General features: G+C 30.1%; 1 protein-coding gene across 1 annotated transcript; it reads right to left on the minus strand.

The window, feature by feature from the left end:
* Positions 1 to 17,617: 17,617 nt before the first annotated feature.
* Positions 17,618 to 21,907, minus strand: LOC108334418 (ubiquitin-NEDD8-like protein RUB2). Its single transcript, XM_017570255.2, has 3 exons — positions 21,605 to 21,907; positions 18,516 to 18,775; positions 17,618 to 17,942 (listed from the first exon to the last, which is right to left on the minus strand). The coding sequence occupies exons 1-3, from the start codon at positions 21,695 to 21,697 to the stop codon at positions 17,831 to 17,833; spliced, it is 465 nt and encodes a 154-aa protein (XP_017425744.1). The 5' UTR covers positions 21,698 to 21,907; the 3' UTR covers positions 17,618 to 17,830.
* Between the last annotated feature and the right edge of the window lie 2,407 nt (positions 21,908 to 24,314).

The following is a 24,314-nucleotide window of genomic DNA, read 5'->3' on the forward strand; positions in this document are numbered from 1 at the left end:
GGATATATAGTTTCTCCCATACAAAAGTGGTGGAGGCCTAATGATAGCAGCACATCCCGCAAATATTTCATTTTGCAAACTCATATACAAAATCTCAATATATTTGTTTTTTAATAACTCTGAAAAACAAATGTAAGGGTAATTGTTAGAATATAAAACTTTTCATATAAGATTTGGTTTTGAAATGTTTTCATTAGACTTTTCCCTTACTTTGAGTTTTTTTTTAATGTTTTTATTTAAAAAGCTTAATGCAATTAAATAGGAATAAAGATTCATACAAGATTGGATTGCAACACTTAGAGAAGATAGAAAGATTGCACATGGTTCAAATCAAATTATCCTACATCAAGTTTTATAGCTCTTTAACATCACAATAATTGGTTCCTCTATTCATTTGTACAAATTAGTCACTTAGCACTTACAACCTAAAACAACAAGCAACAACTAATGAACTCTTGTTTTAATAGATTATATTACATGTTAATGTTAATTGATTAAATCCATTTTACATTTATTACATAAAAGGAATAAAAGGAACTAATTGATTATAGAAGATTAATTTGTTATTTTTTTAAACATTGAAAATACTTAAATTTATTTCTTACTTTAATCATTTATATAAATTGATAATTAATTATTATATTTTGAAAAACAATTTAATGATTTATGAAAAATACCAATGAATTTTAGAGTTTTTAGAGTTTTTGTATTACAAACAAATATTTTTGTTGATAACCTTAATTCCAAATATGAGATTAATAATTCAAACCTTTAATGTATATGTATAAATTTTCGTTGGTAATTGATATGCCGATAAAACCAATTGGTAAAAGTTCATTAGTAAAACCGTTAGTAATTGATATTTTGTCATAATCTATCAATAAATTTCATCACTAAACTGGAGGTCAAATTTCCCGCCATTTGTTCTAGACTTTAACCATTTCATAGTAAAATTTGTTAGTAAAATTCGTCAATAATTAAATTTCTTTAATAATCCATTAGTTAGTTCCATCTATAAAATGGGCGTAGAATTCCAAATATTTGTTTTTATTTATTAGTGAAAAACTATGTATGACATTAGTGCAAAATATACTTTTTTATAACGCCTTTTTGTACCTATTAAAATCCACTAAGTATAGAAAATGGCGCAATGGTAGTATTATAAATGAGAAGTTTTTCTATACTAATTACACTAAGAAGAAGTATTGAAAGTGATGTGGTGGCAAAATTATAATAAATTATAAGTATTTCTATATCAGTTGCAATCATAATAGGTATAGAAAGTCATTTTTTTTATACTTGTTAGACCTACTAGAATCGGTATAGGGTTAGGGTGGTGGTAGAATTGTAATATTGAAGAACTTTTTCTATACCAGTTAGACACTATAATCAATATAGATTATTTAACATTTTGCCCAAATCTCCTTTCGTGCTTCACTTTCTCTATCATGTGATTCTTCTCCTTCGTTCTTGTTCTCGTTCGAGCACTTCACATCCTTTCTTTTCTGCGCTTGCCATTGTTCTCATTCATTTTTTGCTTTCGTTCTTTGTTATCGCTATTTGTCATTGTTAAAGTTGTCATCGTGGTATATCAAAATATCTACTTTTTGAGCTCTCTTATTACAAAGCATACATTAATCGTTCACTAAGTCATAAAATTTCTCCTTCAAATTCTTCTCACATCACATGCCATTCATAATCACAACTGTGTTTACAATTCATGAAGCATTAATAATTCCAAATAAGCATGCATTGAATCCATATAAACCAATTCAAAATATCAAGGATCAGAAAAATCATAGAAAACATGCACTGGCTTTATAATAGGGAACGCTCAGCGCCAAAATGGTCACTCAACGTCATACCAACGCTGCTCAGCACCACATAAAAAACCAATACACTCCATTCTATGATTTTAGAGAAACAAGGATCTGTTCAGATGACCAAATTGGTATTCCTAACTTAGAGTTTGATTCAAAAACAGATTTCAATGTCAGATTTGCATACTAATTTAATCAAATGGTTCATATTCTCATTTCTTCAATTCAACATTAATTCAAGCAATTACAATTCAAATACAACAATTTCAATCAACAAAAATTCAACAAGTTTAACCACAAGATCATAATTTCAACCCATTTCAGACAAATTAAAATTGAAATTCAAACTTTTGATACAACTTTATCAAAAACAGATTTGACTTCTCATTTGGTACAACTTTTGATGAACTGATCAACCTTCTTTTATCTTCTTCTTTCCAACATTCATTTTGATTTTTATAAGATGAGGTAGATGAACGTTTGTAGTAGTCGTCCTGCACAAGATAGAACATAAGTTTGTACAATATGTATGTCTTATTTCCTATTTGCTTTGATGTTTTTAAATGCTTCCAGTGTTTGTTCAGGATTCTATGTTTTCTAATGTTTTGTTTGAGTGTAGTTGATATCGTTTAGTCTGTAAGAGACTCCTTCTTGGTTAGTGTTCTATTTGTTGTTTTCATGATTTGTTTAAATGTAGGTACTGTCTCACGATTTCCTAAGATAAGAACATTCCGTGAATGTCTTTCTTGTTACTGACACCTACTACTAATCTGTGTAGGGTTTTGATGTATAGCCCATTCATCAGATATCACTTTTATTGTTTTTGAATGTTGAGCCTTTAATGTCATTTAATGCTTGCTTAGAAAAACAAAGTGTTTTTCAATTTTCTACTCTTGAGATAACGTTTAACAAATAAGCTTTTCTTCTAAAGATATCAAGCGTTGAGTAGAGACTTCATCGTTGAACAAAGTAACAAGTTAGCTCATGGTCTCATTTAAACTGATGTAACCGCTTTTTGAGTTTTTGCCTTTATAGAGCAATAACGTTTAGCATGTTTATGTTTTCTTTGGTGTTTTAAGTTTTAGTCTTTTAGAATGTTTTTGTCAACGACATTGTCTTGGCATTGTTTCGTTTTCCCGAGAGATAAACTGAATACCCCTTGGATGTAGTAAGCTTACACGTTTAGCTTCAACTCTCTTAGACGCTTTGACTTAACAATCGTTTAACATTGAGTCTAAGTGTTTTGACCTAGTTGTTTTTCTATTTTCTAGAATCCTAGCTTATGGTCTGGTGTTCTTTGTCCATAGGTGGTAGACAGATTAACCTTGTATGGTAGCTTGGGGAGCCAGCTGTTTCACCACTACAAGTGCAAAACTTGTCATAGTCTGACATCAATACATCCATCTAGATGGTTTTATCTAGGTCAATGACATAATTATGATTATTGGTTTGTTTTGATTGGAATAAAATGTATTATGAAATTTTAATGTGCAATAATTGTTTATTCTTTTTATTATTAGCTTACCCTTCTTTTGTGGTCTTTGTTGATTGTTCGTATGTATTGATTTTTTTTTGCGATGATCTTCTGATGAGTGTGAGTAGAGGGAGATGATGTTTCCGTAACACTCTCGATTGAGATAGAGTGAATATGCAAATTTTATAATGAAGATGGGGAATATAATTTTTTTTATTAGTGATTTGTATATAAAGTTTAATAGTAGTTATGGTAAGACTTTATGTTTTCTGTTTGGTTAACTGATCATATTAGACTTATGATAATTCTTGAATAGTATCTAAGAATAATTAAATTGGGATGTTTCATGTTAAACCTGAATATTAACTATAATAAATAATATAATAAAATAATAATAAGTTTTTTAACGCTCTAAATTTATTCAGTATATTTTTATACAAAACTAGAGAAAGGTTCTTTAGACCTACGCCCGCATGCTAAAACAAAATTTCAATTAGCATACAAGTGAAAAGTGTGGCAATGAAATAATAGTATATCATATAATTTGTCTACCTGCGTGAAAACGACAACGAGAATGCAACATTTAATTAATTAGCAAAAATCGTCGAGTCTGTGTTAGGGAAACTAACATTACAAGGCTTTTGTAAACATTAGGTACCTAATTTTGACATGTTTCTTGTGGGGTTGGTCAGGTTTACTTACCATTAGTGACTTTAAATGGTCACCCAACTTAACAAATCAAAGGAGACAGAAAAAGAAAATTCAAGAAATTTGAAAAAGTAGAACAAGAAAATTAAAGAATACACAAAATTATTATATGATGTAATATGATCATTTTGGTTACTCAACATGTTTTTAAAATGCAATAATTATGTTCTTCTTCTTTTTGTCAAATTATTTTACCAATAAAAGATAATGTTTAAAGATCAATTTAATACTAAAAATGTATTTGGACAAGTTTATGCGTAAATAAGTTTAATTAATAAAAAAATATTCATAAATTAAATGAATCTATATGCATAAATTAAAATTATTTTATATACAGATTAGAAAAATAAAAATTTACATAAATTATATAAAATAATTTTATATATTATTTTATTTATGACTTTATTTAATTTATAAAAGGTTTTATTTATTTTTAGTTTTCCTTGACGAGATAAAATTTAATCATCTCATTAAATTGTAGAAAACAATGTAATTGACACATTATTTTACTTCATAGACTAAAACATAATTCTTTTAAATGACTAAATTATTATTAGTATATATATATATATATATATATATATATATATATATATATATATATATATATATATATATATATATATATATATATATATATATATATATATATTGCATATGAATGACGTGTATGCGTTAAAACAGTTTGGTGGTTGTGAACACAACCCTGCAAAGTCTTTTCACGGGTGCTTGAATTTTCTGATGCAAAGAGATTAAGTTCTTAATACTTTCCGAATCACGTATATATTATTTAATAGGTTAAGATTTTTATATGATTAGTTAAAATTATAAAGCTTAGTTAGGGTAATATAAGTTGGTTATTATATATAAGTTTAAGTTTAAGAAAGATATATAAAATGATTATTATAATATAAGTTTAGAAAAGATATATAAAGTAGTTATTATAATATAAATATGATGGTTATTTCTTTTAAACAAATTTATTGAACGCTTTTTGTACGTTTTTTTTGTGATTTTTCCTTTTAGAAAATACTCTACATATAACACAATAAGTATATTTACAACAAAGGAAAAACAAAAACTAAAGATGATTTTATTGTATATATTGTGAGATAAATAATATATAACTCTGTATATACTTTTCATAAGCTTAACATATCACGACAGGTACATTAATAATATTTACCAAAGTTAAAATTCTAAAGATCAAGATTTGTTCCTCTGTATTTTTTTCCTACAAGTAATATTTTATTTACCTTTTAAAAAGTTTCCCCTTAAAGACCAATAATGTAATGTTTTTACACCACTTTGGGTTTTCCTTATATATTGTATAAAAATTTTAAATCAATTAAAAATAGTTTGTTTACATTCCTATATATTAATATAATATGAACTAGTCCGTACTGAGGCAACACCAAAATGCCCAACAACACAAAGGGACTTTGAGTCTCGTCATTTGATGGCGCCCTCAAACTCAAGAGATGATAAAAAGTGCTAATAAACATAATTAAGATGTTATTGCTCCTTGATTAATCCGTGAATAGTCTGCTAAGCTCAAGAGGTAACCCTATAAATAGAAATAGAAGTGAGTGGTAATATAAGATTTTCATATTCTTTTATTTAGATAATTACTTGTTTGAGAACACGTAACAATGACTTCAGTGTAAGTATTTTTTTTCCATGTATATCAACCCTTCTCAAAGCTAATATCAAACATTAATTTGATCAATATAAAACAACTAATCGAGAAGAGAGCAATAGAGATCCAAAATACAATCGAAGGAGTAGAAGAGTATTGATCATATACGATAATTTTGGTCCTTTAAGATCATAACAGTGTGATATATGATCATTGATGCTAATACCTTCGACAACATGTTTCTTGGGTAGAGTTGTCAAAATGGGTAACTCAACTCGATCCATCACGGGTTGGTCACTTAGTGAATCAACCCAACCTGACTCACTTATTATAGCTGAAATAATTCGAACTTTATTTTTTTTAAATAAAAAAATTATAATTTTATTAATTCAAATCTAAATAAATTTTACTCTAAAATGATGTTAAACTCCAAAGACAACTCAAAATATCAAAAAAATATCATACAATCCAAGTGTAATCCAAAAACAAACATAAAAGACGAACAAATAAGTTTTTAATATTGATAATTTATGTATTACTTGTCCATTTATAATATTAGATACTTGAATAGATAAATCTATAATATTTTTCTCTCTTGAAACATCTTTTTTTTATCTCATCTACAATATAATAAAAAAATGCTAACTAATAATATTGAAACACAAAATAATAAATAATTAAATTAAATTAGGTGGGTTGGTGAGCCAACCCGACTCACCATGGGTTCAACCCGTGTGAGCCGGGTTGGCTCGCGGGTTACAACCCATTTTGACAGCACTATCCTTGGGCGACTCTTAATCAACTGGAGCAATTATGTCCATCCTGCACTTGGTCATGAAATTCCCAACTAATAAAGGACATATCACCATAGTTGATGGTGATGAGAAGGCAACCGGTTAGACTAAAGGGTGAGAGGCAAAACACCATCTTAGAAGGAAAACTACAGATGGAATGAGACTTAATGATCATAAACCTCTTGATTGGAAATCGTGATATCTTTGCATAGACTACGATAGATATACCGAGAATATACCTAGCATGATCTTACATAACTTGGCGTTTGCGAAGAAGCAAAGCCAATTTCCCAGAAAAAATGAAGGGTGAGATAAGAGAAGAAGAAAGCCATAAAGGTAAAAGTACAAAACCTTGTGCAAGCTAGGTTTATTAGGGAGGTCCAATTATGTGACTTGCTAATAATATAGGACTCATCAAGAAAAATAATGGACAACTGACACATGTGTACCAACTATACTAATGTAAACAAAGCTTGCTCAAAGGACATGTACCCACTAACTAGCATCGACTAGTTGGTGGATGGAGTAGTCGAGCACTAGGTGTTATTCTTTATGGAAAGATGTACTTAGGATATCATATCCTTATATACTACAGGGATAAGAGAAAATGACCTTCATCACTAGATCGTTGAATTACTGCTACGAGATGATGTCTTTTGATCTAAAGAACGCAAGAGCAACCTACCAAAGGTTCATGGACCAAGTTTTCTAAGATTAGATAAGGTGCAACATGGAAGTATATGTCCATGATATCATACTTAAATCTATAACTTTCAACAAAGACGTTGAAGACTTGCAAGAAGTATTAGACTCGTTACAAAAATATGGCATAAGAGTAAATCCAACCAATTGTGTGTTCAACGTCGAAGGAAAAAAGTTAATGGGGTTCATGCTCACTCATTAAGGAAAAGAGGATAACCCTAACAAGTATCATGCTATTACCATAATGAGAAGTATTAAAAACGTAAAGGAGGTTCATAGGTTGGTTGGAAGGTTAATGTCGTTGTCTCGCTTCTTTCCTAGGTTGGCCAACCGAATACGGTTGATATTGAAAAATATGAAAAAAAACTTATAGACTCAAATGAGATGTGAACTATGGAAACTCATTCGAAACCGTCAAGGATGCCCTAGTATCTCCTTTAGCTTTACGTTAGCCAATGTTGTCTAAGCTCCTATACATTTTTTCCTCGGTATCCTCGAAAGCACTCGGTGTCGTTCTTGTAAAAGGAGAAGCTGAGCAATAACCCATCTACTATGTAAACCAAGTCCTACAAGAATTAGAAACACATTATCAATTTGATAGAAAAGTTGACTTTGGCACCAATTCACACAGCGAGAAGTTTGAGACCATATATTCATTGTCATCAAAGTTGCTCAGAGGAATGATAATGTGGTTAATAGAATAGTTAGAATAAGGTCCAAATTGTTAAGACAAAATCGTCTATATGTCTAAACAATCTCATGTTTTGAAGTTTAACCAAATAACATTAAACAAAATAAGAATCTGAAAATACCATGACTAGAAAAATAGGATAGACAGAAACATAAGAATTAGGCTCAAAATCCTCAACATAGAAAAGCCTTAGGAAAACACCTAAAACTGTAGAAAACACTTAAGTCAAAACACTCAGTCGCAATACTAAACGACTAGTAAGTCAAAAGCGTCTAAGAGAGTTATGCTAAATGCGGAAGCTATACTGTACCCAAGGATATTCAGTTGAACTCTCGGGAAAACAAAAAAAGTTTCAAGAGTATGCCTCTGGGTATATCTGTGCAATTATTGTTTACTTCTGTTTAAATGCTTCTCTTATAAAACCTACAGTTGTTTTTTTAGTTCTACATATAAGAAAATTTTGTACTATACGATTCTAATTCAATGAAGGAAGTTCTTACAAACATTATAGTGTATATTCTGAATAACACATAAAAAGAAACTATCATTTATAATCACTTACAAGGTCAAGCATTTAACACTTAATTGATAAATTACAAACTTTCTTTTTCAGAAGAGTTGCAAGAATATTTTTCCATTAACACTATTCAACCACTTAAGTGGTGGACCCGACATAGTCTTAGAAGACTTAGGGGATACCAAAGTAGAATAGTCATTATGTTTCAGATTTAAGACTTAAAAATTATGCGAAATATGAGACCTTAATAATAGGATTATTTCTCACCAAGGATATGGGAGCGCACCATGTGAAATGTGAAATTGATCCCCAACTCACTGTCACACATATAAATGGAGCATACTAGGTCAACAATCCACTACTCTTGAAGTACTACTACTGAGTGATCGACTACCCTCCTTCGAATCAACTACAGTAGAACATATATGCCGAGAGCACAACAGTTGACCTAATATGCTCTCAAAGTTAGCAAGCGCTAAAATAAAAGACCAACCAAAGCCTTTCATTTAACAAACCTTTGAAAACCCTACCATTGAGGTAAGAGACTGCTCCATCACATAGGTCATAGAGAGCACTTAGATGACTCACATCCGAAGACATTTAAAAGGACTCCTAGTCGAAGATGATAAGCAAGAAAGGATAATAGTAGGGAGGGCATTTGGGTTTGCACAATCCATCAAGATATTTACAAAAGAAGATACTCCACGTTGCTGCTAAAATGCATAACAAAGGATCAAGTCGAATATATTATGAATGAAATACACAACAACATGCATGATCTTCATTGGGAAAAGAGATCTAAGGCTAATTGCATGTTGAGAGAAGATTATTACTAACTAACAATAAGAGAATATTATATTGAGTTTGTGAAAAAAGTGGAAAAGTTGCCAAGAACACAAACATTTGATCCACTTACTGTCTACCCATTCCAGTACATTATTTCACCATGGTTGTTTTCCATATAAGGGTAGATATTCTCGATCCTTTCCCAGCAGGAATAGGACAACACAATTTTTCACTGGTAGTAGTAGTGGATTTCATGAAGTCGATAGAGGTTGAGCCACTAACAAGGATCACAACATTGTAGGTACAAGGGTTCTCCTCGACAAGTATCATGTGTCGTTTCAACATTTTGCAGTCCTTGATGACATATAATGGTAAGCAATTTATGAATAAGAAGTTGTGCAAATTTTATATCGACCTAGGTATAAAGCATATTATTGCCTGAGCCGAGCACCTACAAACTAACGACCAAGTTGAATCTGCCAATAAGATCATATTAAAAGAATTGATGAGGAGGATGGGAGTCATCGAGGGAAAATGGACAAATGAACTATTAGAGGTCATGTGGGCATATCGATGCACTCCTTGATTATTGATTGGAGAGTCACCGTACAACCTCACTAAAGCAGCCAAAGAACCCACTCTGAGAAGAGGGACAATAAATATGGATCTTAGCAAGCAATACATGTGCACTAAATTGGACCTATTAGACGAACTTAGGGGTAAAGCCAAAATCCAAGAAGAAGAGAACAAACAAAGAGTATCATGTCGATATAACTGTCAAGTTAAACCAAGATCTTTCATGGAAGGGCACCTCGTGTCAAAAATGAGAGGTGAACTAAGGAAAGAGCCAACCGAGGGGAAATTAGCATCAAATTGGGAGGATCATTTCGTATTAGGAGAAATTCTCACAAGGACATATATAAGTTAGAACATCTCGATGCTCATCTAGTGTCGAGGACGTGGAATGCAAGCCTTTTAAGGTTTTATTATACTTAAAGCTAAATGTATTCAATGTACTCTTTCCTGCCATCGATATTAAAGTTAAAGTTATTGAAGCACCATAATAATAAAAAAAGTATTTCGCCAAGTTCCCATGTTTATACTTTTTCTTTATTCAAATAGAAAGCTTTCACTCAACTGAATCCTTACCAAATATCTTTAATCTCAATGTAGGAAGTTTTCCTAAAGACTCGCTACCAAGAAAGAAACTTTGCTCTACACATGAAGCATCTTATTGGAGAATCCTTGCTAACAAGATTCCTAATTCAATAGCAATTAATTGATAGTTAACCACATAAAATTGAAAACACAATGATCAACTTAAAAAAAATGAACAAACACTTAAAGAGCTAATGATATTCATATTTTTCCAAGAAGGATTTACAAGACAGAACAAAATAACTATAAAACAAAATCAGTAGTATGAACCAATCATTTAGGGTGGTCATATTTTAGGATGGTCATTACACTACTAGAAGAGGTACATTGAAGCACCAATCATTTACATCCAGTAATGCTGACTAGGGTTATGATGAGCTAAGACAACAATTACCAGCTCGTGACTAAGCTTATGATGATCTTATAAACAACAATTTGAGAATCTCTAACATTTGGTCATGAGGTTCTTGCCTCCAGACGCACAGCCTATGGTCGAACAGTCTCAGTCCACCTAGTCCAACCACCTCCCCAACAACAGCAAGATGAAGAAGAAGAAGAAAATAACTTAGGAGTTAAAAACACATCTACATTTGTATTATTCACATTATATTATGTTTTTAGATATGGACTTTATTGTCACCACTGCATTGGTTAATTGATGTCTGGATATATCTGGATTCTTTGATTTTGATTGGTTTTGATTATCTTTGATTATGTCCAGGTTGAATGTGGTGGGAAGCAAATCACTAGTACAAAAATCGTATATAACGCCGAATATTTTGGATTTTTAAAGGCGAACTCGCGAACGACGTCATATTAGGAGACGTTAAATTGACGTCGAATTTTGTCAATATACGACGTTAACTTAACGTCAAATTTTGTTAATATACGATGTTAACCAATTTATTTAATTAATTGTGATCATTTTTTACAACTCTACAAGACCTGAAAAGTAGAAAAACAACAAATTTTAGTTTTTGGTATTTTATAAAGCAAGAACTATGAACGCAGTATCAACAACAAACAACAATAACCAAAAATAAACAAGTTCAATTAAACAACAACAACAACAAATAAGTTCACCCAAACAGCAACAAACAAGTTCAACAAAAAAAAAACAACAAACAAGTTCAACAAATAAATTCTTCAAAACGAAAATGAAAATTAACCTTCAAAAGGTGGGTTCGTCGAAATAAAGTGTCGTCACCGGTGACAGAGAAAGCAGAATGGACCTATGGAGGACAAAAGTACAAAAATAATCGGTCAAAACAAATGAAAATCATACATAAAATGCATTTGTATCAAATGAAAGAAAGATTATATGTGATGTTCGTTAAACTTCGTTCCAGAAAAGTTTGAGAAAAGAAGAGGGTCTCGCGCGCTAAGATAAAGTGAATGAATTTTCAATCTCCCGCTCAAATTTTTATTGAATTCACTAACCTTTTGACGTCTAACGCTGGGGCATTCGACGTTTTATATCCTTTTACGTCGAATTACAATTCTAAACCATGTTTAATAATTGCATTTATTTACAAAATTGTCACCGGTCATTTTTAATGTTGGCTATCAGTTGTTGGACGTTGAACGCGTGACGTTATACGCTGTTTTTGTACTAGTGAATGTTGCCCACTACACTTGAACTTGTTTCGTATATTACCGACGAATCATCGACAAATATATCTGTCAGTAATTATCGATGTATATACGTCATACATCCGTTAGTAATTACCGACAATCATCATCGGCAGGTAATTGTTTCTCACAAGGTTATTATTGACAAATCTGAGCTCGTCGATAATATGCCAAAAGACATGTAATATCGACGAATTTTGAATATTACTGACGACTTATATCTACCAATAATTTGAGGTTTCTTTGTAGTGATTATAGAATAAAAAGATTATTAAAAGTGGATGAATAATACTAAACACAACTAAGATGTGATTGGTTCTAATGATCCATGAACCATGCAAAGCTCACACGAAGTAACCTTATAAATAAAAGTGAGTGGTGAGGTAAAATTTTCAAATTTCTTTACTTTAATATTTACTTGTTTGAGAACACGACATAACATTGACATGAGCTTTTTTGTTTTTTCATCGGTACACACTTTTCCCAAATTGAAGACCAAGCATTAGTTTGATCAATTTGAAACAACTAATCAAGAAGAGAACAACAAGGATTCAGAAGACAACCAAAAGAGTAAGACAACAGTAATATTATGGAATATTTGATTATGTAAAAAAGTAATGTAATAAAAATATAAAGTTGTAATTTACAAATATCTCTCTATAAATTAAAATAATTTGTTTGGTACTATGTATATACACAATAAGACAGCTAAATGAAATGTTTGGTACTATGTGTATTTTTATATGCATAGATAAATTAAAGTATAGACATACTTTCTCATACCAATTATTTACACAATCTAAATTCTTCAATCAATTCTTATATGTTAGATGGAAAATAATGTATATTACAAACAAATAAAACAATGAGCAAAGGCATACTTGTGAAGTTTTTGAAAGAAATGGAAAAATGAATATGATTGATAAGAAGATGACATATATAGTTGACAATAATAGAGTACCTAAAATTGAGTGGGAAGCATGAATCAAAAATGCCCTAGTGAGGTATGGTTTACGTTATGCAGCTAAGTTGCTTATTTCTTCTATAAGTTAACAGCGTGCTGCATGCAACACCTAACTTGCGGTATAAGATGGCAAGAGTAAGGCAATGCCTTAAGCATTGGATGGAACTTTAATATACTTTGAATCATCAATTGGGCAAAGAAAAATAAGACATGTATGCATGAACACTGCCAAACTCTTTCTTTTTTTCTTTCCTTTCAATTAATACCAACAACAACAATAAGGGGAAAAAATAACAAATACAAATTAAAACGAAATTGATATTAACAATTATTGATAATATAAATAATCAACATTAATTATAATCAACGTACACGAAATTGTTAATGATTTTGAATTTTGAATCTTGAATATGTAGATATCTTAAATGAGTGGTTTTGTCACCTACAATAGCTATTAAATCCTGTAAAGAATCTATGTGATTAATTTTAAAAAAATAAAAAATCTTGGCGAGATAAATTTAACATATTCAGTTTATTCAATTATAAACTTATTATTTAATATTATTATTAAAGAATTAATTTTTAAAAAAATAGGGTTATTCGGCTTAATTTCTTCGTATGCGTATTTCTGTGGGACTAAAAATATAAGAAAAACAATGTTCAGATTTGATATAGACTGGAAATAAATTACTTTTAACTAATTCAACTCTATTAAATATCATAATTTTGAAAATACCCTTAAGTTAATTCAAGCTAGCCATCATCCTTGATAATTAATATATAATTACAGATAGTTTAGAAAAATGTAAGTTTTAATATAAAATAAATAAAATTAAGTGACCTTATATAGCAATTTTATTATCTATGAAATTAGACTTTTTTTTGTTTACTTATACGAGTCTGAGATGGTAAATCAGAATAGTTTTTCTTAAATAAGAATATTCCTAACCATCATTGTTCAACAAGAGGGTTTTTATCAGTGTTATTAGAATTTTTTTAAATTGTTTATATCTTTCAATATATTTAGTTCTAAATTCAATTTTATATTTTATAAATTAAGTTATAAATAATTCAAAATACATTAATTATATTACAGTATAAATTATTTAATAGAAATCCAAAATACTATTTTTTATAAATTTTAATTCCTACAATTTATATATTTAAAACTATTTATTGCTATAAGTTTTTATTATATAAACTAAATATTTATTTAATTTCATACATAAGCTGAAAATTTTGCGTAAATATGTTAACATCGAGTCAACTTATATCAAGAAAATTCTTAATTTTTTTAGCAAAATTTTATTTATCAGAATATCTCCAAAAAATATTTATATATATATATATATATATATATATTGTATAAACTTATAGAAAATTACTTATAAAGTATAGAAAGTTTTATAAATAAGTTTTTTTTAATCTGTAAGAAACATTTATATTCTCCCTAAATTTAAAGAATTCATGTGTATAAAATTCATATTAAAATAATACTTTTGTTCATAATAATTATAGTTATTAAAAATAATATCCAATGCTCTTGAATAAGTAAATATGTACGTTAGTGTTTGATGACTTCATTTGTTAGAATAAGTCAAACTCTGGCCGAAGTCAACTTACACTTGACTAAATGCAATCTTTTATAAAGTAAAAAGAAAATGTAGGGGGGAGATCACAACTAAGGTAAGAACACATTATTTATTATATATAGGATTACACCAAGTGGGCTTTGATTTTATTTTTATTTTATTGTACATGTAGATCATATGTAAGAGTTAGTATCACAATATTCTTTTTTTGCATATTTTGTTACTCTAGTTATACAATTAAGACAAGATATAAATGCGATAGTAGAGAAATTATATATATATATATATATATATATATATATATATATATATATATTTGGGATAGAAAAATATAAATAAATATAAACCAGATTTTTTTTCTCAAAAATACACTTATTTCCCCTTTTTTTTAATCAATATTATCAATGGTGAAAAAAAAAATATCTACTTTTTTTTTAGACTCAAGCAATACTTCTGGTAGTATATTTTAAAACTAAATACAATACTATTATATACTATTATACTTGAAAAATTTTGTAAATTTGTGGAAGGTGAACTTGATTTGTAAAATCATTAGAATTTATTTCATATAAAATATAATAACTTATAAAAATAACATATGGATTCAATATTTGTTAGAGTTTTTTTCTCTAATACCTTCAATAAAGTTGGAATAATGGAAGAGTGACATAAGCTTGGAATGTATAAGATGGAAATGATTTCAAAAGTGTAAAAGAGGAGGAGTTTCTTATGAAAGAGGTGAGACCAACTCTCAAGATAGAAGATTAGAGTAGGTGATTATAGGAAGGTCTACTCTAGAGCAAGTGAGGTGCAAAATTTGTATCATATTACTCATTCAAAAGTGAGAAATCAAGGAATGAATGTCTTTATTTATAGGAGGAGAGGTCCGACCATGGTATATAAAAAGAGAAAGAATTCAAATTTGAATTTTCTTATTGACCCTAAAATCACTACACCATGAGTGGATCAATGAATGTTTGTCCAATCATGCTTTTCACATTATGTTCTAAATGTGTGGCTTTAGACTCCTCTTTCCATGTGTGACCGATTTAGTGTTTCTCTTAGACCTGAGTGACTCAATTGAAACCCTAACTAGACTACTTTAACCCTAATCTAACCTTTCTTTATTCAAGGCCCAAATGCAAGCTCAAAATCTCATTGTAAAATACTCCATGTTGTGTTGAGTTGGACATCAAAATTTATAGATGGATACATAAGCAACTTAGAGATGAATTATTTAGGTACTTGTAGAGTGAATTGGATGGTGTTTCATGAGAGAGATTCAACCAACTCTAAAAAAATGTCTAGAACAAGTGAGTTGTAAATTTCGCATAATCTCTTTTCTCATTCAATTTGAAAAATACAATAGTGAAGACTCATATTTATAGAAGTGGTGGCCAACCAAGAGAGATGAAAAATGATACGATCTTATCTAGGAAAGAGTATGATCATTTCTGAATTTGACTCCTCTTTAACATAAACAAAGAAAATCATAGAAGAACGTCGAAAGAACAAAAAAATAGAGACACCATAATCTAACATATTTCTTTAAATTTGGATCCACCAACCTTTCTTTTCTTTTCAATTTTTGTAGTTCAAAAACATAAACACAAAAAAATTGTCTCATTGAGCGAGCTTAATCTCATTGGACGAGGGTATCACACTAACTTCTCTTGTTATGCGAGCTTAGTCTCATTGGGTGAGCTAAACAATCTTACTTCTCTCATTAGGCCAATTGTTGTTTGTTGGACGAGAGCGTCATTCGTCAAAATCTATAATTTGCAAACAGAATGCCCTTTAAACCCCAAAATCATGTTAATCAATGTAATTGCACTTGTAATTAGTTAATTAGAACTACAATTAACAAAAAATACAAAAACAAATAATTTCCAAAATATTCAATTTAAAACGGAAAAACACAAAGAACACAATCATTCAAGAATTTTAGGTTTTCTTCATATAATAGAAAAATTGAAATAAGAAGAAATTCAAACCAGAACCTTGCTCTAGATACGAGATGATACAATCCTATTCAGGAAATAGTACGATTGTTTCTGAATTTGGGCATAAACAAAGAAAATTAGACAAATTAATTAAGAATGTACTTTAATTAATTTAAAATTTAAAACAATAATCAATTGAACAATAATGAATCTATTTTAGAAAAGTAGTGAAATTAGTCTATTTTACTATAATTTCTTTAAAGTCTTTTATTTGTTATTTCTTTAAATTCACATTTATATCAATATTCAACATTAATTCTATTAGGATAGATTTTTACTTTTATTTAGTTGCATTGTGTTTTACTAACCTTTTGAGTAGGATTTCATAAGAATCAATTATTGAAAAACAATTTTGTATTTATTGGGATGCTACTCAAGACTAACTTAACTCTATCTAGTTTGTTAACTACTAACTGGACAATATTGAAGTTATCTTGTTAAGTAGTAGTAATTTCATAACGTCAACTACAGCAACATATCAAATTTGGCGTTGTTGTCGAAGAGTACGGTTAGTATTTTTAATATTTTGATTCTTATTTTTATTTATTTATTTGTTTTCATTTTTATTTTGTTTTTATTTTTAACATAAATACAATTAATTTAGTTTGTGTTTTTGTAGTCTTTAGTTATTTTTAATTTGTTAGCAAAGTCTTTGTCTTTGTTTTGATTAAGTGAGAAATATTTGAAATTAGTTGGAGAATAGTGTGGTTAGGAAAGACCTGCTTGTCCATGATAGTTTTTGTACATGTAAAGAGTCTGTTTTCACATTTACCTCCCTTCCAAAACGAAACATCCACAAGCACCAACCTCCCTTTTCCTTAAGTCACCCAGAGAATACAACAGATTTCGATGTCAAAACAAATTGGACCCAACAAATTAATGAGACTGAAATGCCTTAAATTGGAAAATTCAACAATCAACCGTGACAACCCAATCGTTCAAAAGTTGCATGTAGTTGAGTAAACAAACTTCCTTGATTTACTAGCTTTGTAATACTATTTTTCCTTTTAAAGTATATTTCATCATATAATCTAAAGAAGATTACCCAGTCCAACGCAAAAAGAAAAAATGGATCCATTCCTGACCCATATTGCAACGGATTGAAAATGGGCCTAGAAATTATGTTTAACATAATCATGTTCGAAACTACGGTTATAAATGATTGGTCCAGATACCCATTTTAATGGACAACTTAAGGTTTTGAACAGCATACAGTTCGAAAGATACCGAGTTAGTGACCACCAATAGTAGCCTCAATTACAAAACCAAGCACATAAATGAAAAGTAATGTCTTCAGAGGACAGGTATAAAGCTTCCTTTCAAGCCTTTAAGTTCTGATATCCATCTACATTAATAAATACCACCCCTCAATGCAAGCACCAAATGAAGTACTGAACCACCCTCAATGTTGTACTCTTTGGCTGTTTTGTCGTCAGCAAGCTGCTTACCTGCATATATGAGTCTGCAGCAAAATACAAATCATAAGATTCTAGTGTTTCCAATACCAACATTGGTGTCCAGAAATCATATTTAAGAATATACACAACATATAAACTGAGTGATAAATGAATTTTATTAAAAATCCCAAAAGAAAGAAGCCATATAATTTTTTCAATTTCTATCGTTTCATCACAGTGGCAATATATTGCTTATAAATCTATTTCAAAAGACCATATGATTGCCAATCATAACCCTACAACAGGAAGCTCAAGATATTGGATCGATGATATCTACATCCATGGAACTTATATCTATGTTCTTTTATAAAAATAATTGACAGGTAATTATAACCCTATAACAGGAAGCTCGAAATAATGTACACCAAGATATTGAATCAATGATATCTACATGCATAGAACTTATATCTATGTTTATTTATAAAAATAATTGACAGGTAATTCTTCAAAAATATGATCAGAAACAAAAGCTTTTTGTGGTTAACGAGTGAAATGCACATTTCCATGTAACAGTTAAATCATGTGCTGTTGAATTAGCAAAGGCAGCTAAACTCAATTAATACAAAAACAGATAAAACCTCTGCTGCACAGGTGGAATTCCTTCCTTTTCTTCTACACGTTCCTTGATCCGGTCAATCGTATCAGTTGGCTCAATGTCGATTTCAATTTCTTTTCCAGTCAAAGTCTTCACTTTAATCATGGTTCCTCCTCTGAGCCTCAAGACCAAGTGAAGGGTAGATTCCTTTTGTATGTTATAATCAGCAAGTGTGCGACCATCTTCCAGTTGCTTACCAGCAAAAATCAACCTCTGCTGGTCAGGAGGGATACCTTCCTTGTCCTACAAAATGTATTCCACCCAAAGTTATTAGAAACTGATTGTGTAACTCACATAAAGGCTCCCTTTGGAAGAGCAGCTCAAGGGTATTTGAACCTATATCTCTGCAATACATGACTATCAAGTATTTTTCGGTCCAGTTAAGACGAGTTTATCAGTACATAAGGCAGAACACTGGAAATGGAACGAGCAAGGGTAAAAGATTAAGCCAAAAGCATGATTAATGTTGTTGCTGATGAGTGGAAGGACAAAAGTTCCACGGTCATGCCTGTCAGTCAATGACTGAAAGAAAGAAAAGATTAAGGCAAATCATCCCGAAAAATCTTTGTTGGTGCACATATATCTCAAGCCCAAAAGACTACTATTCCCAGATAAGTTATAGTTGATAAATCCAATATCAATACATATAAGCAAAACTTTTTAAAATGTCTATTTATTCAACTAGGTTAGCAATGAAAAGCTTCAGATAACATTGTATTAAAATCTAAATCATAGAAGGAATTAAACATGTAAGCATATCATTATACAAATCATGCAATTATTGGTCGATATTACATGTATAATAAAAAGTTAAAATTGTAAATACAATCATAGAACTGGTATATGCATCACATGAGTTATGTTATACGAAAATAAACACTTTGAATTAAAATATTAAAATTAACTTACAAAAAGCATATATGTATTTCATGTCATATATAATTATAATAAAATATATTCATTTACTAGAAGTCTATTATTTTAAAACTATGTTGTAAAATCCAGTTTGGCCTAGCCGATCCACCGAGTTTAACCAGAAACCGTTGACCAGACTGGTTGACTGAACTTGGGCCCACAAATATATACAACCTGGGTGACCTAGCCAGGCCAAACAGTCCAACCTCTAACTCATTAACCCATTGCCTCAACCAGGTCAAGTTTCACAACACTTATTAAAACAAATGAATAGCTTTTTCATTGGATAGGATTAAATATAAGTCTCTTATATTTGATACCATGAAGCCTTTATAAATAAAACTGTCCAATTGGATTAACGTAATACTCTATTTATCCCTCTTCAGTCTAGATTTTCAGAATGCTTCTGTTGTAAGATTAAATGTTCACAAAAACATCATTATTTCCGACCACTTTAGTCAAAGTAATTTTGCTACATGCATTTGGTTATGAATTTCAATATATTATTTGACTGCAGATTCTGTGTAACCATTCAGACTGGTTTTTTTTAGGAATATAATTATGGTTGAAATAATGGAATGAATATATAAATGCAATATGGAAATGTTGTACAAAGTTTGTATATGAATATATAGTGTACTGCGTAGCTAGAAACTAAAAAGAATAAGTTTTAAAAGACCCTTATTGATCTGACCTAGTTACTTAAAACTAACAACAAACTAGATTACTATTTGATTTATATTTATAGTATTAAGAACCATTTTTTGTCATGTCATACTGTTACTATTTCAATGATCATGTCAACAATAAAAAATAGCTCTATATGTCATCTTTCTTCAGCCTGGTTAGTCCACATTCTGAAAAGGCAATGCTCAAGTGAAGAAAATGAAAGTCTTTCTAGAGTTGGAGAATAGGTATAGACTAATTGCAACCTCTTTGGGTCTTGCAAACTATAAAATAGATAACAGGATGCAAAGTACTTCTAAATCAGCTGTAAACTGGTATAAACCCAGTATATAGAACAAAAACAGATTCAAGGGTTCATAATCAATTTTGAATGGGTTTGAAATGGATACAGGGGCTTAAAACTTTTAAATCTTCGTGAAGTGCATTTCATCTAAACTATTATTAAGTCCTATGTTTTTTTATTCTTTCTATCTTCAATTAAACTCTGAAATTTGTCCCTTTGGTGGGCTTTTCATACTTTTAAATCATTCACAAGTAAAAGAATAAAAAGTTCTTCACTAACTCAATACTGGTTTTGAGTCAGATTCAGTCTTGAAAACCAAAACTCATTTGCCAACAATTCATCAGATTCAGTCTTGAAAACCACACCATATTAGCAGTTCAGCTTTACATACTAAATCCAAGTCCAGACATGTCCAGCCTTATGCAGAGTATTACATACTAGCCAAATTTGTCAAATGCAACAACAAAGAGAGGAAACACGCAGAACAATTTAATTACACATCTAAGTCGACTAAAGTGTATCAGAGAACCTATTACTGAAATCTGGTTACAAAAGAGATAATTCCAGGGTGATTCTGACGAGTATTCCAGACTATATAAATTAGTAGTGTGAAAGTTTGCTTATAGTTGAGTATCAAATATATCAACCCCTAGTAATCCTAGATTATTACAAGCCTATAAATAATATCCATAGCAACAGAAATCAACAAACAAATATAATGTGTCATTCAACTTCAAACTTTTGCAGACACAATACAACAAGTGTCATACAATCCTTACCCAGAACTGTTTAAAGGCTTAATCACTCGTGCTTCTTAGTTATTCCTTACATAACCTTCAGGTTTTAGTTTTACAGAAACTTTTTAACATGTGCTCCTGCACGCAATTTTGAATTTAACTATTTTCATTCTAACAACGGACCACGGACTAAATCAAACAGTTTCTAAAACATATATATTATGCAGACATAAATCAACCCAGTAACAAAACCATTTATAGAATAAACTAATCCAATAGTACGCATAATTCAACTCTAGACCTCGCATAAGGTCCGAAACAATTAGAAACCCTGGAATTGAATGAGAGAAAAAGAAACGCAGAAGAATGGATGAACAAAGGTCGTAAAACCCTAGGTGAACGGAATCAAAAAGCTGTTATCAAGGAAAGAAAGTCAGAGAGAGAGATAACCTGGATCTTGGCTTTGACGTTGTCAATGGTGTCGCTGCTCTCGACCTCCAGCGTGATGGTCTTTCCGGTCAAAGTCTTGACGAAGATCTGCATGTTGATGGATGGGAGAGAGAGTGTGGGAGAGAAAATGAGAGTGAGAGATTGTTTGGATTCTGCCTCTGAAAGGGGGTATTTGTAGTTCGTAGGTTGTAAGCAATGTTTGTTGTGTGATGACTAGCAGAAACAGTAAGGAGATTTGGATCTTCAATTATAGTGTTTGGAAGCTCTCCAATTGTTGAACTTACCTTTTTCACACTTTTACACTATCCATTCCTTCAAGCTTATTTAGTTGAGTTATAGAAACCCTATAATTTTTCTACTATTTGGTTTTTATTTGTATTTTAAATTTATACATAATATACTTTTTGTATCTTTTTTAATTAAACTATATAATAAAAATATAAATTAGTAAGGAAAAAAAATCTCAACATCATTTGGTAGTAAGTACTGTAAATATTGAACAATTTAAAAGTAGACATCATATCTATAATTAAATTTTTAACTATGTGATGTTTTAATTATTTTCTACTGTCATTCTGTTTAAATATTTACATCTTAGGTTACTATTATGTTTAACTGTCATCACATCATATTTTGATATAAAAAATCATGATGACCAAGATTTCTCTTAAGGATTTGTTTTATTTAAAAAAATTACATTTAAATTATACTAAAATTAAACAACAACAACTTAATAAAATTATAAAAATATAAATATATAATTATAAAAAATAAAATATTATATTTTAAAATTACAAATTTATACAATTCAAAAATTATGAAATTATAAAATTATAAAATTATGAAATTATAAAATCTCGAAATTATGAAATTATTAAAATATGAAATTATAAAATTATAAAAGTATAAAATTGTAAATTTTTAGAAATATAAAATTATAAAACTTTAAAATGATAAAAATATAAAGTTAAAAAATTAGAAATTATACAATCACAAAATTATAAAATTATAAAATTATAAAATTATAAAATTATAAAATAATAAAATTATAAAATTATAAAATTGGGTTTTAAGTCCTCAACTTTTAAGCGATTTTAGATTTAGTCTCTCTTTCAAATTTTGGTACACTTTGATCATTGTCCTTAAGGAAACTGTAGTATTTCGTCCTCCAAAACTAACACAATTAAAATTAGACTGAGCTGGCTAACGTTTGATGACACGGAGGAGAAGGACGTCTCTCTCTTGCTAGCGAAGAGAAGCCAGGAAAGGAGAGGTTTCACGGTGGCCGGCGATGACCCTGGTGACATGCGGTGTCGCCGGCAACGCCTTGGACCAGTTCGAGATTCCACACTATTCGATTGCTCTGCATCTTTCAACCCATTCTTTCTCTTCCAAATCACATGTTGCCATATGTTCTTCAAAGCCTCGATTCTCACAGTTTAATCAGATAATCATAAGCACCGTGTGTCACCCTTTTTGTCACAACACTTTTTCCATCATCAACAAACATCACTGTTAAACCCGTTTTTGTTCTCTCTTAGAAGCGACAATGCAACCTCAGCCTGTTTTCATTTCGTCACTGAACCCAACAACCAAACCAAATCAAATCGCAAAATATCAAATTTTAACAAATCAAAATGCAAAAAAAGGAAAGTGAAAAAAGAGGCACATGTATACTCATCACAACTCCAACTTTACTTTAGAACCAATTCCAAAGGTTTGAAAAAAAAAATTAACAGACAAATCTGTCAGCACAAAATGAAAACAGACACCATCAATCACTTCGTGCCATGCGTCTTTGGTTTGGTGACGCTTCCAGAGATGCACATAACCTATTCAATACAATGCATGAGAGCAACAACATTAATTGTTTGTTAACCGGAACTAACAAACTTTTGTATATTAATATAACAGAAGGGGCCCTATTGTTAAACTGCAATTATTTTTTATTAATTCAATAATACTCTTTTGATGCAATTAAATTTTATCTAAATTTTGTCCCTATTGATTGTAATTTGAAAGGGTGAAAAAGCCCATGGAACGTATTTTATTTTTCACAAAATTGAAAATTTTCCTCTCTTAAGACGTCTCTCTCAGGTCTCTCCATTTCTTCTCTAATCAACAACAGTGTTTGATGCTTCAATTTGTGTTTCACTTTTGATTTTCTTTTTCTATTTTCATTTGTCCGATTTGATTATGGAACTTGGCAATGTTTTTCTAGAATTTTAGTAATCATTATTCGAATGGTGTTTCAATAATGTATACAGTATGGTACAAGAGAGGTCCACAGTATAGCTATGATTTTCGCAATTATTGCCTCAACTTCAGCGATAGCCCTTCAAACGATCATATCGAAACGCCTCCTCTCTTGGCTGATCATATATCTTTTCTTCATAATATTCCTTTTTCCTCTTTTTTATGATCAAAAGTTTACATCAAAATTTTATGCCATTTGCAGGCCTGAATTTGTTTTTTCTTTTCCCGAACTGAACTTACGGATCAGTTCTTATCATACTTGATGGATGATGTCATTGGTTCACCTTAGTTTGATATTTCTAGTTTTAGCCTTGAAATTCTGACAGTACGAAATTAAATTACATTTTATAATGATCTGTAAATAATTAAGAATACAATTTCTTCATTCTTAACTTTCAATTCAATTTTTTAACCAATCCAGTAGCGTGGTGGATGAATTCACATATCATCAAAG

Source organism: Vigna angularis, chromosome 11 (assembly GCF_016808095.1).
Source record: "Vigna angularis cultivar LongXiaoDou No.4 chromosome 11, ASM1680809v1, whole genome shotgun sequence".
NCBI lineage: Eukaryota > Viridiplantae > Streptophyta > Magnoliopsida > Fabales > Fabaceae > Vigna > Vigna angularis.

What these genes read in the sequence shown, in the direction of transcription:
- LOC108334418 (XM_017570255.2), bottom strand. Translation starts at nt 21,697, where the DNA reads ATGCAGATCTTCGTCAAGACTTTGACCGGAAAGACCATCACGCTGGAG. An exon ending in ACGTCAAAGCCAAGATCCAG is followed by an intron (nt 18,776 to 21,604) that starts GTTATCTCTCTC and finishes TACATTTTGTAG; the next exon opens with GACAAGGAAGGTATCCCTCC. An exon ending in ATTCCACCTGTGCAGCAGAG is followed by an intron (nt 17,943 to 18,515) that starts GTTTTATCTGTT and finishes ATTTTGCTGCAG; the next exon opens with ACTCATATATGCAGGTAAGC.